Genomic DNA, 16,354 nt, shown 5'->3' with positions numbered 1-16,354 from the left:
ATCATTAATGTCAGTACTGTGGAAGAAGTGTCTTTGAAAAGTGAAATTTAGCTATCTGCTGGAATCTTTGCTAAATAGCTAATTAAATTATAGTGGGTTTCTGTATAATAAGATTGCAGTAATTCTACTCTTTGTGCTAAGCAAATTTCTGAGGCTTTGAGGTAGCAAAATAGGCAAATGTTACTATCAAGTCAGCAACCTATTACCCGAGGCATAGTTTGCTTGTTCTGATTCTTCTTTAATAGTAAGAGTCTGGCCAAGTGTTTTACCCCACGATGCCCTAACACTTTCATCTCTCACAGTGCTCACTCACTGGAACTGTGCTCTTCTGATTGTAGATCGCAAATTGACCTGAACGTGTTTGCTCACTGTATGACCAGATTGAGAATGGTGTCTCTTACATGAACTATGTCTTGTTTGAACTGAACCATTATAGGCAGCTGCTATTTGCCACCATAACCTGTCACCAGCTCAACCCCTCTCGCATGTAGGGGAGCTGTTATCAGGAAAGTGGAGCTGGCAGGGGGTGATGTTTGGGTCTACAGTAAACGCTTCTCCTGCAGGAAATGTCATGGGCTTCCTGCAGTGAAACTCTCCCTGTGCTTTTGCAGTGGGCTTTGTGGACTTCTGGGTTTTCTTGTCCCTCTTGCTCTGAAACAAATGGAGCATGCTCCTAGTCCAGTGGTGCAAAGTGAAGTAGAGTCACTTAAATTGCCTTCCAGTACAGTACTATGCATTGAAACACACAGGAAACACTTACATGTCCAATTTCTTTCCGCGATTTAGTGGAGGGAACAGACATTTGCACCTGGTAGATGGTGACTCCAGAAGCTGCTCCATTACAATTGTCTCTCAGTAAGCCCTAAATAAAGCCAAGCTTCTATTAGAGTGAGTTCTTTCCTGTGGGATGGATAGGCTGCAAGGATTGCAGATTGAAAGGGATGAGTTTAAACCTTACCACATCACTTCTTTATGTGCTCAAGCATTAGAAGGCTTGCTAGAATGAACAATTACAGGAGTGAAATTGCTCTATGTAAAAAAGAGAAAAAGGTACATAAATGGACTAAAGCAAAACAAAATCCCCCTTGCATTTTAAAGTAGAGCTGTGTTAAAAAGCCTGCAGGCTTCGTTTGAAGCTTTAGAAATTTTCATCACTAGTTCATGCCTCTTAGTAGCAGGATTCTGGCATTTGTGTGATAAGATGAAGGCTGTATAATGTAATTTCAATTTGTGAGGAACAAGCTTTTCATTATTTCACATTATTTCTGCTTTGAAACATGGGGTTAATGAGCATATATCAAGGCTCTGTAGTTTAGTGCAACTACTATGGATCATCCAATTTAGAGAGCAAAAAGAAATAAAAGGGAAGTGGAATTAGCACAAGGAAATTATACAGATGTGCGAATGACAGCTTCTGAATGCTTAGTGTGAAATTTCTCTTCAAGGTTCATGCACAACCTCAAGGGATAGAGCATTTTGAAATGATTAGCTCTTCACATAGTAAACCCTTCTTCCTTGCAGTCATGGCAACGACTCAGAACTCTTCTTTTCCCATCTCTCGTACCTTGGCAACAGGAGTGCTGCAGGTTTTTAATCTATTTCTGGTTGGCTTTTCAACTGCCCAATACAAATTCTGAGTTAAGGTAACTTTTACAAATATAATGGCCTATTTTAACATGAGAAAGGAGAGCTGCAAACTGAGAAGTCTGATAGTGACCTGGCTTGGTTAATCTTACCCCTCAGTTCTCAGGATGCAGCAAGAGAGATGAATTTTGCCTGTTTTGGAGCCACATTTGATGGCAAAAAGGAAACTAAAATTGGCTCAGTTAATGCTTGAATGTGGAACAAGATAAAATCTACATTTCTCCTAAAATTTTATAGGAAGGAGTCAGGGTTTTTTTTCTGTTTTTCTTTAGTCTTCTAAATTGTATATTCCTTTCTTCAGTGTTTTCCCAGTATCCGTGCAGCGATCTCTCTTGAATTCTAAAATTAGTCTGGGCCTAGTAACTGGTGGAGTGCTGGTATTTCCATGTAAAGTTACTAAGTGTGTTACCTGAATGGAGGCTTAAACATAATTAGAAAACTGTTGGGCTGTTGCCCCATTAAATGTACATTTTTGTGAGCAAAGCGAAGTGTTTGTGTCATCTTCTGAGATAAGTATTCTTCTGGATTCCTCTCAAACCGTTTATTAAAATTTTACCACTTGTCTTGGGTGTGAATTTTCAACAGCTGAAAGACAGTTATCTGGCATCTACAAATAGGGAGCATAGTTGGAGCAGGAGACTCATTTTTGGTATACATAAGGTTTTTTTCTTCTTCTTGCTGTTTGTCATTTGGAGAGAGAAATATCTTTAAGTTGAAGGATGTCATACAGAGACAGAGTGTTAACTTACATAGTCCCAACTTCACCAAAGAAAAGCAGGATTTCTCAGGGCTGTCCTACCACATTCTTTGGAGAGAAAAGCCTTCCACAACTTTTTGATTTGACTTCCTAGGACTATCACTGCATCTTTCTGAGAATATATTGCAGTAGATTTAAAAAATAACCTTTTTTCTGTCGGTGGCTTTTGGATCAACAGGTTAACAAGTTAAGGTGGCATTGTTCCCTTGATTTCCTTACATATATGTTTAAGTCAGTCAGCAGTTTAAAATGATTTAAATCATTTCCTGCTTACTGTTTGCTGCTGCTGTTGAGAACAATTTGAGAAAAGAACAGCCAGAAGTAAAAAAACAGCCTGGAGCCCATTGTCAATAATAAGGCAACAAGAAACCAGTGTTGCCTCCTGCACTTCTGTATTTCCAGGTGCCTTCACCATCCCCTCCTCCTTCAGAAATGGTGTGAGGCAAGTGGTATGGAGTCTACTTTCTGAAGAAGTAGACAGTGTTGCATTCCAAGACAGCAAGTCTGACATCTTCCATAAGATCTTACATAATACAGTCAGGTTTGTTTATATATATTTCTCATCAGTCTTTGTAGTTGGAACAAAGACTTCAAAGACTGGTCTTGTTTGTATGGTCAATGCAGAACGTACATTCATTACAGAGGTTCTACACCTTCCCTACAAACCTCAAGCTTTTTTCTCCTGCTTTGGGCAGCATACTGCTTGAAAAAGTCCCTGAAATATGCTTGGCAGTGTGAGACAAGTGGCAAGAACATTAACTGCTTTGAATAAATCAGATAATCTGAGCCAGATATTCTAGATCAACTGCATGACTGAAACTGGGGTTTATTACTGATTGAATCAAACCTTTTTATTTGTGTCTACTAAAAGCACCATGAAAGGTAATGGTAATGTTGCTAAGGAACTGTTTACCTGCCAAACGTATCTGTATGATGCATGAGGTGACCATGGGAACCAATTTGGTGGCAATTATTTAAAGAAAACCTTATAGTGAAATGCTTATTGCATGTATGCTAAATATTTATGCAGTTGCATTTGAAAAGCCTGTTTTGGGGAAAAGGTATAATAATCCATTAAGAGAGAAGGGTGAGCATAGGTCCTGCATAAAAAATACATTACCAGAGCCAGGTTTTTTGATGTATATTTTACAAATCTTGTTTTGAAAATAAATAGGAAATCTGTATTGGGTTGTCAGCTTTGTACCAGCTGAAGACAGATTGGAGTGTGTGTGTATTCCCAGGGGCCTCAGTCTTTTGCCTGACTTCATTTTTCTTAAAAAATTAATTACAGGTTGCTGTATTCCCCTTAGAGAACTTATTAACTGTGTCTCTCTCTCCAAAGAGTTCTTGGTTCTCATGAGATAAAGTGCCTCTGGCTAAAAGCTGCTGATTCCATTTCTGATTCATAAAGAATTTTTTTAAGCTTATTTTTATCCTTACTGACACTTTTCATGAGTGATAACTAATAGCACTACTTTAGGATCAAGACTCTTACGATATTGTCTTATAAAGAAAGCATATGCTCACAAATGATTCTTCAGGGGTTGAATTTTACTTGAAAGTTTATGTACAAAGATTATTTTCAAGCATTTATGTCAAATTCCAGGAAAAATTTCAAATTTGATGTGAACATTGAAACTATGGGAAAACCTCCTATTGTCTGAAAGAATTTTTATGGAGTATGCTTACTTACAAGTTACGTTCAGGATGCTACCAGAATACATTTCCCAGTGGTATCTACCATAAACCCATTATGGTACCATTGCCATTTTAATTCAGTAACGAAATATATAGGAAATCTGACATAATAGCTGGTGTAAGATTGCATTAGAGTTTGATTATTTTTCCATTTATGGCCTAGCTGACAGCTGCCATCTGTATCTGTGTAGAACAAGTAAGAAGGAGTCATTATAAAGAATTTATAGTGGCACGTAGAGTTTGTTTGGATAATAAGAGACATCTCGGTGTAAATAAAAGAGGACTGAGAATGGTTGTGTTTCAGATGAGAAAATTGAAGGTCTGTGGGGTTCTGGATGAACACTTACATGGCTCTGCTTTTAAAAATATAGAGATTATTTCATCCTTGAATGATTGTAATCAGGCTCGCTGTATATTTTTGCTTTTTAGCCACTCCAGGTTGCATGGCTCAGTCTCACCCTGTCTCTCTGCAGCCCTCAGACTAAGAATGATGTCATACCAGTGCAGAGTGAATCAGTGTCTTACAGAAAGAGGCTTCTTGTGCGTGTTCATTTACAGACACTGCAACTCATGCTGGGACTTTACTTGCAAACACATACCACAACAAGGACATTTTCAAGGCCTGTGACAACTCAGATTAATTAGATGTATTGTTTTGCAAAGCAAATATACTTATGCACATAATCCACAGTGGGGCTGGAAAACATGTCCAAGTATAGAAAACAGGCTGTTTCTGTACTTGTATTTGTACATCTGGAGGTATTTTAGCATCATAGAGAATCCATACAATTACAGTGGAAGGAAAATTAGGTAGACATAAAGTTTTTCAAAAGGTACTGTTTGAATGCCATGGCCCATTAATTCAAATAAATAGCTTTAATTTGTACTGTAAAAGCAAATGACAAGTTGGCAATATATTTAGCATCTCTGCTAAATAAGTTGTCTTTTTTATTTTTCCTAAGATCCAGTGACTTCTAGGGTCAGTCCCATTTTTAGTTTCAAGTGGTAAAGAGGACCAAATGCTGCTTCTCTTCCAGTTAGCTTCGAGGTGTTCACTTTGAAATAATGGAGCAGAGAAGTCAGGTTCTTTCTTACTCTGGGAAATTTAACTTTTTTCAGTGCTGTAGGTCCGCCTTTGGAACAGGGTTGTTATACACTGCTGGAACTGAGTTACTTGAAAGTCTCTGAGCTTACCTGCTTTCACCAGCATTATGTCTACTGGGAGCTCACGTTATCTGAGCTAGTGTTCAACACTTCTTTGTGCTAGTTGGAAGTCTGGGTTTAATTTATGTAACACAGTGATGTCTCTCCAGAATACTTTGAAAGAGCATATATTTTATTTGTAAGGCACAAATTAGAAGTGTTTGTTGTGAACAGTGTAATAACCCATTTGATTGCTGAAGGTATTGCTTAATTCAGACTTCCGTTTGTCTTTCAGACACCCCGGACATGTGAAAACTTTATCAAATTGTGCAAGAAGAACTATTATGATGGAACAATTTTTCACAGATCAATTCGTAATTTTGTGGTGAGTATTGAACAGATCCTGTGTAATGCACAATATGTGATGTCCTCAGCTATTTGTTTAGTTTAATTCAGTTTTAGTTTCTTCCATGCACGACTATTTGCAATAGGTATATATTAAATATACCATCAGAATTAGGATTGTCCTAATTTACTAGATTTGTACTTACTAATCTTACGTTAGCTGTCTCTAACTAATATTGTCACTTGGAGCATCACTGCATTTAGTAGTGCTTTGCTGGCATTCCAGACAAAGCCTTTGAGAGTCATTGATTTGGCAAAGCTCTTGTTATCTTCCCCAAGCTGTGGGTGGGTGGTTAATGAACAGAAGGGGAGAGAGAGAGAGAGAGGAAAATGCTAATTTGGATAAGTAATACTGTGGCCTGTTGAAATCCCATTCAGGTGAAACTTTAGAAAGCAGCTGAATGTCTGATTCAGGTTGTGGTGCTAGGATACTGTCAGATTATCCTTTGCTGAGTGTGCTCCAGGACAAGGTGCCCAGGTTTTCTTTGTGAAGGAGTTGAAGAGCACGTAGTGAACTAGAAAGTTGACTTTGGTATTTAAAGATCTTTACTTACATAGGTACAGTCCAGGCAGCTTAAGATATTGTATCTGTCTTTGTAACTTCCTTTCAGAAGAATTAACAACCTGATCCTGAAGGCAGAGCACATCTTTTGACAGCACTGTATATCTCAGTTCATAGTTAAACTCACAATTAAAACTGTGCTTGCGTGACTGTGAAACTAGTCATGTCACACTCCCTCTACTGGCATTCGAATACAGACTATTATTTCTGTAGATCCTGCTTGTATATACAGTGATTAATTTTGTTGCTGCAAGACTGGTTTGGTTTCACGTGAGGATTTTCCCTACTGCAGATAGTGAGGGGGATACGGGGAACTACAGATTCAGATGCAGAAAATATTCCATATTCCTTCATTTCTTGCCTTTGCATCACATGGAGGATTGGTAACAAAATACAAAGGTTTTTCAGTTCCAAAAGCAATATATCATCGATTAAAAAGCAGGTTATGACTCAGCACATAATAGAAAGGATGATCTGGTTAACCCATTTGAGGCTGTTTATTTTCCCTATTTAGCCACAAGAGACTTAGTATTTTTATGAAACTGTCATTCTGCTCTGGGATAAGTAATGTAGGAGATGACAGCCAGCTGATAAAAGAGGCTCCAAATAAGTAGTAATGGTTTCCTTGTTGCTAACTTGTCAACAAAATAGAAAGAAGAAAATTGAACAGAATTGGCTTTTATGGCTTACATCTAATGTCTTTCACACAGATATATATGTAAGGTATTGATTTAATCTTACTTTTGCAGATCCAGGGAGGTGATCCAACTGGAACAGGAACAGGTAAGGTTGAGTTTGAATCAAGTAAGCTGTTTTCACTTCATGAGCTATGTTGTTACTTTTATTTCCAAACATGTAAAATTCTCTAAATGATGATATGTGATACATTGTATTGCTACTTTGAAGCAAGGGGTTTATTGATATATTTTTATGACCATTTTAACTATGCTTAAAATTTCATCTGATATACTCTCAGTCTAAAACTTGGACACTCTTCCACACAGAATTCTCGTTGGGTCTTTGCTTGCTTTTTTCTTCCAGAAAATAAAAAAATGAAAATTATAATGACTTTACAGCTGGCCTTCCAGGACAAAGAACAAAGGAAGAAAACATTCATGCAAAGTCGCTTTCAAATTCAGTGTTAATGAAATACTTGAGACCTGCATCGCTATTGGTGAACAGCCAGATACCATCTGTTCTCCCAGTTAGTTGCCTTGTAAAGCCCAAGCTGCTCTTTTCCTAACTTTTAGGGATCACTGTTACTAAATTCTTCTGCCTGTTCTTTCTCTTTTAGTTGGAGATCTGCATAGCAGGCATATCAGAAGTGGTCAGGAGACAAAGCATTGCCCACCACAATAGACAAGTCACATAATATCTCTAGTTGCTGCTGTAAATTTGCTCATTTTCCACTTGCACCTTTTATCTACCCACTTGCAGATGTCACCAGCCTCCACAGCTCCTTCTCTCATCCTCTAGGGTTCCGTTAATTTCTATTCTAGTTCATACATGTGTCACTTGTATATGCAAGCACTATATTGTTCTTTTGTGTGCTCACAGGTCATCCAAAAAAAGATGTCTTTGTAGTTGTTAAATACTTTAGCTCTATTTACTTTGTAAATAACGTCAGTGCGAGTTGCCCAAAAGCTTTTCTTCTACTGTATGTGATACTCAACAGTTGCATACTGTAAGATTTGAGATTAGTTAAAAATTCCATGTTTTGATGGCAGAAGCCCATAAACAAGATTTGTTACCTTATATGCTTGGACCGTCAAAAGAAACATGATTTGATTTTATTATAAGGAAAGTTTTGGTTCAAATCCCAAAAGACATTATTAGTAACATCTTTTAAAATGAGAAATTAAAGAGGTGTCAGGAGATGGGACAAATTTAATGGGTTGACTCAGACACCTTTACCCTCGTAGGGTGGAATTCAGCTCCTGCTGTGGAAAGAAAATTAACTTGCTGGTGTCATTCTTGTCTCTTTGCAAATGGTAGAGGTATTCTAAGACAGCACAATTAATAGTTGGCAGAGGACTGGCGTTGAAGGTCAAGGCTCAGCTCTACTGGCAAAGCAAGTAGGAAGCAAAATGCAAATAGACCTATAGGAGAAAAAAACTTCCATGTATACTCTTTGATTTACAAAAGGAGTCTAATGACCTCTAGTCTTTTCTATCTTGTTTTCCTCGTTGTCATTCTTAATTAAATACGAATATACTGCAGGCGAGATGTCTTGCAAACATCTGTCAAGACTATTAAAAGTTCTAATAAAATGGGCAGTGTACACTCAGATACGAGTGTTGCAGATTTTTAGAGGCTGTTTGCAGTTATTGTGGAGTCCACATGATGCAACTGTCTGGTTTCTATTTTTTTAAAACATCTGAGTTTTAGATATCCTTAGTCACTTACTGAATATGATAATATCACAAGAAAAAGTAAATGGTCGACTCTCGAGCCACATGCTATAAGAAGGTGGCCAGACCTGAGGTGCCTGTCTGATTTTGTGTTCTGTGCAGCAGCACAGCCAGCTCAGCAGCAGTGTAAGAACATGGCAAATGGAGTGATGCTCTTCTAGGTTCCTGTGGTGTGAAAAATGTTGTGCATTGGTTTGTGCATTATTAATGTGATCACAAGCAAGGAAAGCTTTGGAGTAAAGCACTTGGATTCAGTGCTTTGTACTTTTTTATACCTGGATCTTGTATATTACTTGCAGTATCTTCTGGCAGCTGCAAGGAATTTCTTTATTTCTTTTACTCACTGCTTCTTAAAACAAAAAAAAAACCAAAAAAAAAAAATAGCATCTTTGAAAGCTAAGAAGTCCATAACATTTAATGGTCTTTAGAGGTTTACTGGGGGAGTAAATAACTGGACTTCATTAATATCAGAGAAGCAAATGAGAGTAGAACAGGGTTTTCTTTCCAGATAATTCAGTTGGCAATAGGGAAGACTGCTTGGAGGTTACTTACTAAACATCAGTATTTTAAACTGCCAGAATTGTTTCTGTTAGAGCCTTTTGTAAGAAGACTTCAGAAAAAAAAAAGAACATCCTTTGTTTTCTCTTCCACATAGGACCTTCTACTTTAACTGAAATCTTCTGGGTAAGAGGCTTGGGATGTTTCTTTGTTTAAAAGAAAAAAACACCTTTCCCAAACTGAGATGTGGAAGGTGTGTGGAGCCTGTATATATCTTTCATTTGCTTTATTTAATTACTCTTCATCAGCTCAGGAACTAGAACTGACTTGTTCAAAAATATTACCACCATTTGGTTTCTGTCATCTGACATTCATCGCTGTTCATCAACAGGTGCAGGGTTTATAGTTGCAACACCCAAATGCTTTGATGATCACCCACTCCATTGCTAACTAAGCCCAGGACTGTTCAGCTTCTGGGTGGATTTGGGCACATTCAGTACAACCTGACGTATGGTTACATGTCATGCATACATAGACTGCAACTGCACTCTCGGCTCACTTAGATTAAGAGTGCTCGTATTTTGGAACCAATTCACAGATGTAAAATGCCATGCTGGCTGTCAATGGCTGCCCACTTCCATGGCCTCTCTGGCTGAACAGTCCTACCTGAAAGTAGCACTGATAAGCATTTCTTTTTTATTTGTTATTCAGCCCCCTAGTGTGTCCTTTTTGAGTCACTTAGATTGTCATAAAAGTAACTGTGACCCAGAAGACCTGTGAAGGACAATTGATTGCTGGTACTCAGCAGGAGGAGGGTGAAAATTAGCATTATGGCATCTAGAAGTTGAGATGCCACTCTGGGAAACGAGTGGGGAATAGAGTTCTACCTTAGCTTAGTTTAGCTGGCAGCCCTGCATTGCCAAAGCAGTCAGATATATAGTCCTGTAAGGTCAACACTGATTTAGAGGACCAGACTAATTTTCTACAGACTTCGACTTAATGTTTCATAAGTCTACTGGGAGAAATTTTATGGTGCTGCAGCAGCTTATTTCTTTTCTAACAAAATAACCACCCATAGAGGCAGTATTCAGAGCAATAAGCTGAGTCATGGTCATTCTTTGTAATGATTAATTATTTGAAAATGAATTTTAGATTTGTGATGTATCTTTTCCTGCTGTTCATAACAACTAAGTGGTTGAACACTGAGTAATTCCATCTAACGCATGCTAGTGCAAGTGGAGCAGCTGCTCTGTATTTCAGTATTTCAAATAACAAGAAAATTTGCATGTAGGAAAAATAGGTTTAATATCCTAACCCTTTTGTATGAAAAAAGGAAAACTATATGCAAAGCATTACAGTCTCAAAGCAGCACAGACCATTTTTCAGCTGCTCGTACTCGCAACCTGATGGAAGGTCTCATGAACCAGCTTGTGTGTGCCTCTGTCCATTTATGAATCCAGGAGGGCACAAAGGAGGCATATAATAGCTGTAAAAGTCCAAGATAAAATACCACTAGTAGATGGGAATTGCATTTTGGATGGCAATGAGCAGAGCTCATCTGAACTGTCAATGGCAAAGGACTTTGGGCAGACTTGGTCAGTCCTACAATGTGATTTCCTAACAAGGCAAGTTCCTAAAATGTAACCAGTTTAGAGCCCCTTTTCTTGCATGACTGAAGCTCAGCAAAAGGACATGGGCAAGACCTTTTTATTTAGCAATATACTCCTTTCAGATTGCAGCCCCTCTGAAAACCCAGTCTCTGGTAAGTGGGGTTAAAAGTACTGTGTCTTCTTATGTGAAAGGAGAGAAGCAGTTACTGGCTGAGCTAAGGCTTTCATATTTGCAAAATGATTCAAGAATCCTACTTGGAAAGCTCTAAAGAAGTGTCAGATGTTATTATGTACCTCGTTGTTCCAAATGACAAGAAGAAAATTACAGAAAGTAAGCCATCATTTTTGTGAATCAGAGCCCTCCCACTTCTTTACCACTGCTTAGCAATTTTTATGCCAGAAAAAGGAAGGATTTATTTAAAATCACAACTGTCATGAATGATGATTCCCAGCCCACACCTGGCTTTTGGAATGCTACATTTCTGAAGCTTTAGGTGCATCTCTCAGCTCTTGCAAGAAAGTTGTACAACTTTTGTAATTTTACCCAAAAAATTTTCTTTCTGGGAAAAAATGCCTTTAGTAGGAGCAAAGGCTACCAAAGAGTAAGATGGGTCGGTTCAAAAGACAATTTGAAAACATGCAGATTTTCTCTGTAGTTGATAATGTTCTTACTGCTTTAGATGTTAGTTTAGATCTATTCACCTTTTCACTATCAGCACAAGATGCAGATACAAGACTGAACAACTAACAGTGCTTCAGTTACAACCTAAATATATCTTGCCACTCTGGATAGCCATGGAAATGATGAATGCAGTCTAATTTTTCCTATGAGCTGTGTGGTCTGTTTGGTTTCATCTCTGTGTAGGAATTAGCTAAACATCTCTTTAGTTTAAGAGAACTTTTCTCTTTTATTAAAAATGTGGGGAAGTGGCTCCCAGCTGCCTTCAGCTTTGAATCTTGGGTATCTGGGTTAGCATCTGGGTTTTATTTTACAGAACTGTGCAAAAATTCTTCCTGGCTTCTGAAGGCTTTGACATTGTGCAGGTTAAATGCTGTTAGAAGGCCGATGTATTTCCTTGGCCAATTCCAAGTAAGTTTCCAGCCTTGTGAAAACAGGAGACCCCCATGTGCAGGGTTGTAAGTACTGCCCCATTTCATAGCCCCAGCACCAACCCAGACAGTGGCATGTCTGCTGCCATGTGAACTCCTCTGATTTTTAGCACAGAAGCCCCCAGAATTTTTTTCTGGTGCTTTTTGTAATAGGATCTCAGAAACATTTGCAAGTCCAGTAGGCACACAGCTCCTCTTTGACAGAAGATAATCTTATCAGGGAGTAAGCTGAGAGGAAGGTGAAGTGACAGGCAGTGCTGCCTGCTGTGAATCTAACACCCAGAGTCAATTCTTGTTTTCCATGGGTTGTTCTTGTAGGCTAGTTCATCAGCGTTGGGGTGAGGTTTTTGCATCATCATGACTCCATATGTAGTCAGCAGTATTTGCTTGCTCTCTGAGGAAGATTTGGGGAATATCAGGAATATCCTCTCTTTATGGCATATGCCAGCAGTGTAACATGAGAGGGCTAGAGCTAGACACTGTGACGGTCCCACCTCCTCAGCCTGTCTGCATCCATTCTGCTTTCAGAAAATGAGGAAGATGGCACAGCCACACCTCCCAGCCATGTTGAGAATAAACACAGTAAAATCTGCTAGATACTTCAAAATGCCACATAGTGATTAGTGACTTATTTTCCCAAGTTTACATTGAGCTCTACAGTAGAGAGTAAAATGTAAGAATCTAAAATCCCTGTTCCAGACCCCCCTGGTTGAGCATTAGGGACTGTGCTGCCATGGCAGTAGACTAATGAGGGATTTGTACTTAATCTTCAGAGAGAAAGTGAATCTGGGTTTCAGTAATTAAAAAAATACATACATTTAACACACCATCTTCTGGCTTGCTCTGCCTGGTCCTGCTTCAATCAGATACAGCCTGGAACAATTCCAGGGGTTAGCAGGAGTTTGACAAACAGCACCTTTAGGCTATTTTCAATTTAAGGGGAATACTTAATACAGTTGGTTTTTTATTTAAAAAAAAAAGACAAGAAACCCTGATCTGTTCTGTCCTGCTGAGTGCAGCATCGCCACTGCCCCTTGCCAACCGTGCTGCCAGGCCTCCACAGACACTTCAGTTATGTCCTTTATAGGACGTCTGGCCTTTCAGGCGAATGCTGCACAGGCCATTCCCTGTTCTTGCTGCAGCTCCCAGGCAGACAGAATTAGCCTTGGAAACAGCTGTATGGCAGACAGAGGGGGAAGCAGGGGCTGGATGTCATGCCGTAACTATCTTCTAAAATATTAACACTTATTTCCAGAGAACTGGAGTGAACCAAAGTTATAACATTAATTCTGACCTGCAGTGAAATGAAATCATACAAAAATAAATATTCCGAAACACAAAGATCATGGCTCATTCCTCCTGTCTGCTCTTGGGTCTGATTGCTTATTGTGCCAGAAAAGGAGAGTCTCTCTGTCATTCACGATTTTTCTCTTTCCTTTTAAATTATTTTTTTTGAGCAGCGAAGGCTTCAGGGCTGATTCCACTCTCCTTCAGCAGCTTGACAACACTGTAATTCCAGTGTCAGCTGGAAGCATCTGAAGGGTGTAACGGACTCAAGGGTTTGGCCACTTGCTGCTCTGTACCATCTCAATGGGCTGTGTTCATGTTTGCTTATCATCTGAAAATTTCAGACAGCAAAAACTCCTCTAGGTTAGGACTTAGAGCAAGTGCATCTGCTTTACAAATGATACGGGAGTTCCTTCAAGAGATCCTTTGAAGTAAAAATATCGTTTTCTCCAAGGGAAGTCCAAAGGAAGTTTGTTGCTCAAGCGTAAAGAGCCCTGGCTGAAGTGCAGGGCCTGAAGTAATGGCATCACAGCAGCATGGTGGTGTGGGCAGGGAGTGGAAAGGTGAAAACTATGAAAGACAAAAGATGGAAAGAGAAGCAGTGCACAGGGCATGGTGCTGTTGATGGGCAGTGGGTCTGCAGGCTTTGCAGGTGTGTTTCTGGTTTCAGGCAGCACCTGTTGGCATGGAGCCTCCCTATATTCCAAGTGTAATTTGTTTATTTACTAACCTGCAAGAACTTTGTTCTTCTGAATGAGGCAGGTAACTACAGCACTGCACAGGTAACCTCTTTTAGCAAATAGGAACATGCAGGGAGATTTATTAGCAAAGCAAATTACTGACTTCTGGTAAGACATTTTTTAGTAGATTGAACACTTGAATAGCTGAGGTTTGGATCCATCTTCAAGACAGTAGAGCTGGCTGCAGCTGTACCGTATCTCTTTCACCCACTACTGGAAGAGACTGGCATATGAGATCAAGCTGATGTAATTTAGCTGATCTTAAAATATTCAATAGCCAGAGATTGCTGAAGTAATCACTCCTCCAATACTCCTGATTACAGAAAATCCCTACAGGGATTGTCCCCTTTTGCTGCCTCTTGACAAATTGCAGAGCAGGCAACATTCAACTCTATTAATAGGTCTTTTGAACAGGATTAATTGGGTTTTAAATGGGTGGGTTTCTTCCAAAATTTCTGACTTACTTAGTTCCCCTTGCACATGCAGCCATCTGCCTTTGTCTTTGTCTCATCTGAAACTCTTTTCTCATTTCATGCACTCATGTGATTTTCTGCATGAGGTTTTCAGTAGGAGCCTTTCATTCCTCAGGTTTATTTGCTGCTTGCCTATGCAGCTACATCATTAAATTGCTTTTCTGTATTACTTGTGCGAATAACTGTTGAGCACTACAGATCCTTTGCTGGCCTCCTGCTTCACAAGTGATACACTTACTGTAGAGGATTCTTGAGCCAGTTCTGCAGATGGACCAGTCTTGCAGCCTATTTGGATAGTTTTGTTTGGTTTATTTTTAATACTATCCTAAGGTGAAATATTTTTTCATGGTTTGTCAAACAAGATTATGGATTTGACTGTAAAACTATATGACTCATCTCACCCTTCGTTTTCCTTATTAAGAATGATCCTGGAGGATAGTGCAAATGAAAATGTCAGATCTGTCATAAATAATGTAAAAATGACAGCCAGGAGGAGAGGTCTCCCAGACCCTCTTTCTATCCACAGACATGGAAGAGAAATCAGTTTTGGAGGGCTGGGTCTACAGCTTGTGCAAAGTTTTATCATCCTTTTGACTTCATTGTATTTAAGTGCTTGCATCATCCGTGTATCTAGCCCAAATATCTCATTTTTGCCTTTTATTTTGGAGGAATATAAATCATTGTTCTTCACTGTTCAGACAGGAATTAAGCATTTGAGCTTATGGTTCCTACTCTTAGTTGATTCTATCAACATATTTAATCGCCTTAATATTTTATTTCCAGGAGCAATGCTATATCCAGAGCGCAATTAAACTGGTAATTCTTTGCTCTGTGTTTTGTCAGGAAGCCACTTTTTAAAGAAATAATGTCTCAAAAAAGAAAAATTGTAGTGGACCGGCAGTCAAAAAATTAAATACTTGACAGTTTTTTGGCACACAATATACAGTGCTGTTGAAAAACAGTCAGGTCGGTTTCAGTTGATAGTGTGGAGGCACAGAATTGTGTTGCCAGTTAGAAACATCTGATTTCAAGGGCATGCTCAAATACTAGCCTAGTGGTAGGGATGCAGAAAGAATGCATCATACATGGGATTCGAAGTGCCAGAATTTAATGTCTTGAATTAAATGAACCTTGAATTTAATGTCTGTGCCTGCTATAGTATGTAGTGGGAAACTAATGAATACAAACATTTCTTCTGTCATTTTTTTTTAAGGAGGAGAATCTTACTGGGGAAAACCTTTCAAAGATGAATTTAAGCCCAACTTGTCCCACACAGGACGTGGTGTTCTCAGTATGGCAAATTCAGGACCCAACACAAACAAATCACAGTTGTAAGTAGTCACTTGCTTGTTGTGTTTTATTGTTTCCCTCTAGACATTGTGTCTTACTCTGTTAAGAAAACAAATGACATTTTACGAGCTACTCTTTAAAGTTCAGTCAAGTGAAATATTCTGTCAAGTGCTGCATATTGAAATCACCGTAGCTACAGCTGCTGGTACCCAATCTAAGAGCAGAGAAGCACAGCAGGAAGACCTGTGGGTTTATGATATCATCATTAATTTGTCTTTTCCGGTTTTATGATTTGAAGGTTTTGTTCATTTTTGTCAGTGTCCCCCCAGTGTTGTCACTGTAAGATCATTGCACTTGTTCACTCTGTTTAAATTTAGCCCCATACTGAACTTTCTAAAAGGGTTTAATGAAATTAAACATGGAAATGGAATGTTATTTCTTTTTACTCACCTAATTTTAAATAAATGAGAACAGTTCTGCACTGCTGAGATGTGTAGAACCCAGACATGGCAGTGTGCAGAATCTGGGATTAAGAATGAGATGTTTTTCAATGCACAAAAGAAGAGTGAGTCCTAAAACGAGGGGGAAATGAATGAAGAAGCAGGAAGAACAACAAATGAAATTTAAAGATACTGAAGCAGTCATAACCTTCTTTAAGTATAACATTAATGCAGGTGTTTGCCTGAAGTCTTTTGAAAATGTTCTATGTCACTTTGAGCCAAGTAT

At 38.8% G+C, this 16,354-nt stretch overlaps 1 protein-coding gene across 1 annotated transcript in view; it reads left to right on the top strand.

Moving 5' to 3' along the window:
- PPIL2 (peptidylprolyl isomerase (cyclophilin)-like 2) overlaps positions 1–16,354 on the top strand; it is a gene marked incomplete at its 5' end in the record, with an annotated part of 70,454 nt that overhangs the window by 39,835 nt on the left and 14,265 nt on the right. The window contains 3 exons of the mRNA XM_010013546.1: positions 5,538–5,627; positions 6,959–6,992; positions 15,552–15,669. Coding sequence (XP_010011848.1) covers positions 5,538–5,627; positions 6,959–6,992; positions 15,552–15,669 — 242 coding nt within the window. The remainder of the gene's footprint in view (positions 1–5,537; positions 5,628–6,958; positions 6,993–15,551; positions 15,670–16,354) is intronic.

This window comes from Nestor notabilis, unplaced genomic scaffold (assembly GCF_000696875.1).
Source record: "Nestor notabilis isolate BGI_N333 unplaced genomic scaffold, ASM69687v1 scaffold29584, whole genome shotgun sequence".
In the NCBI taxonomy this organism is placed as follows: Eukaryota; Metazoa; Chordata; class Aves; order Psittaciformes; family Psittacidae; genus Nestor; species Nestor notabilis.
The sequence above is the reverse complement of the archived record's forward strand: the minus strand, read 5'-3'. Positions and strand labels throughout refer to the sequence as shown.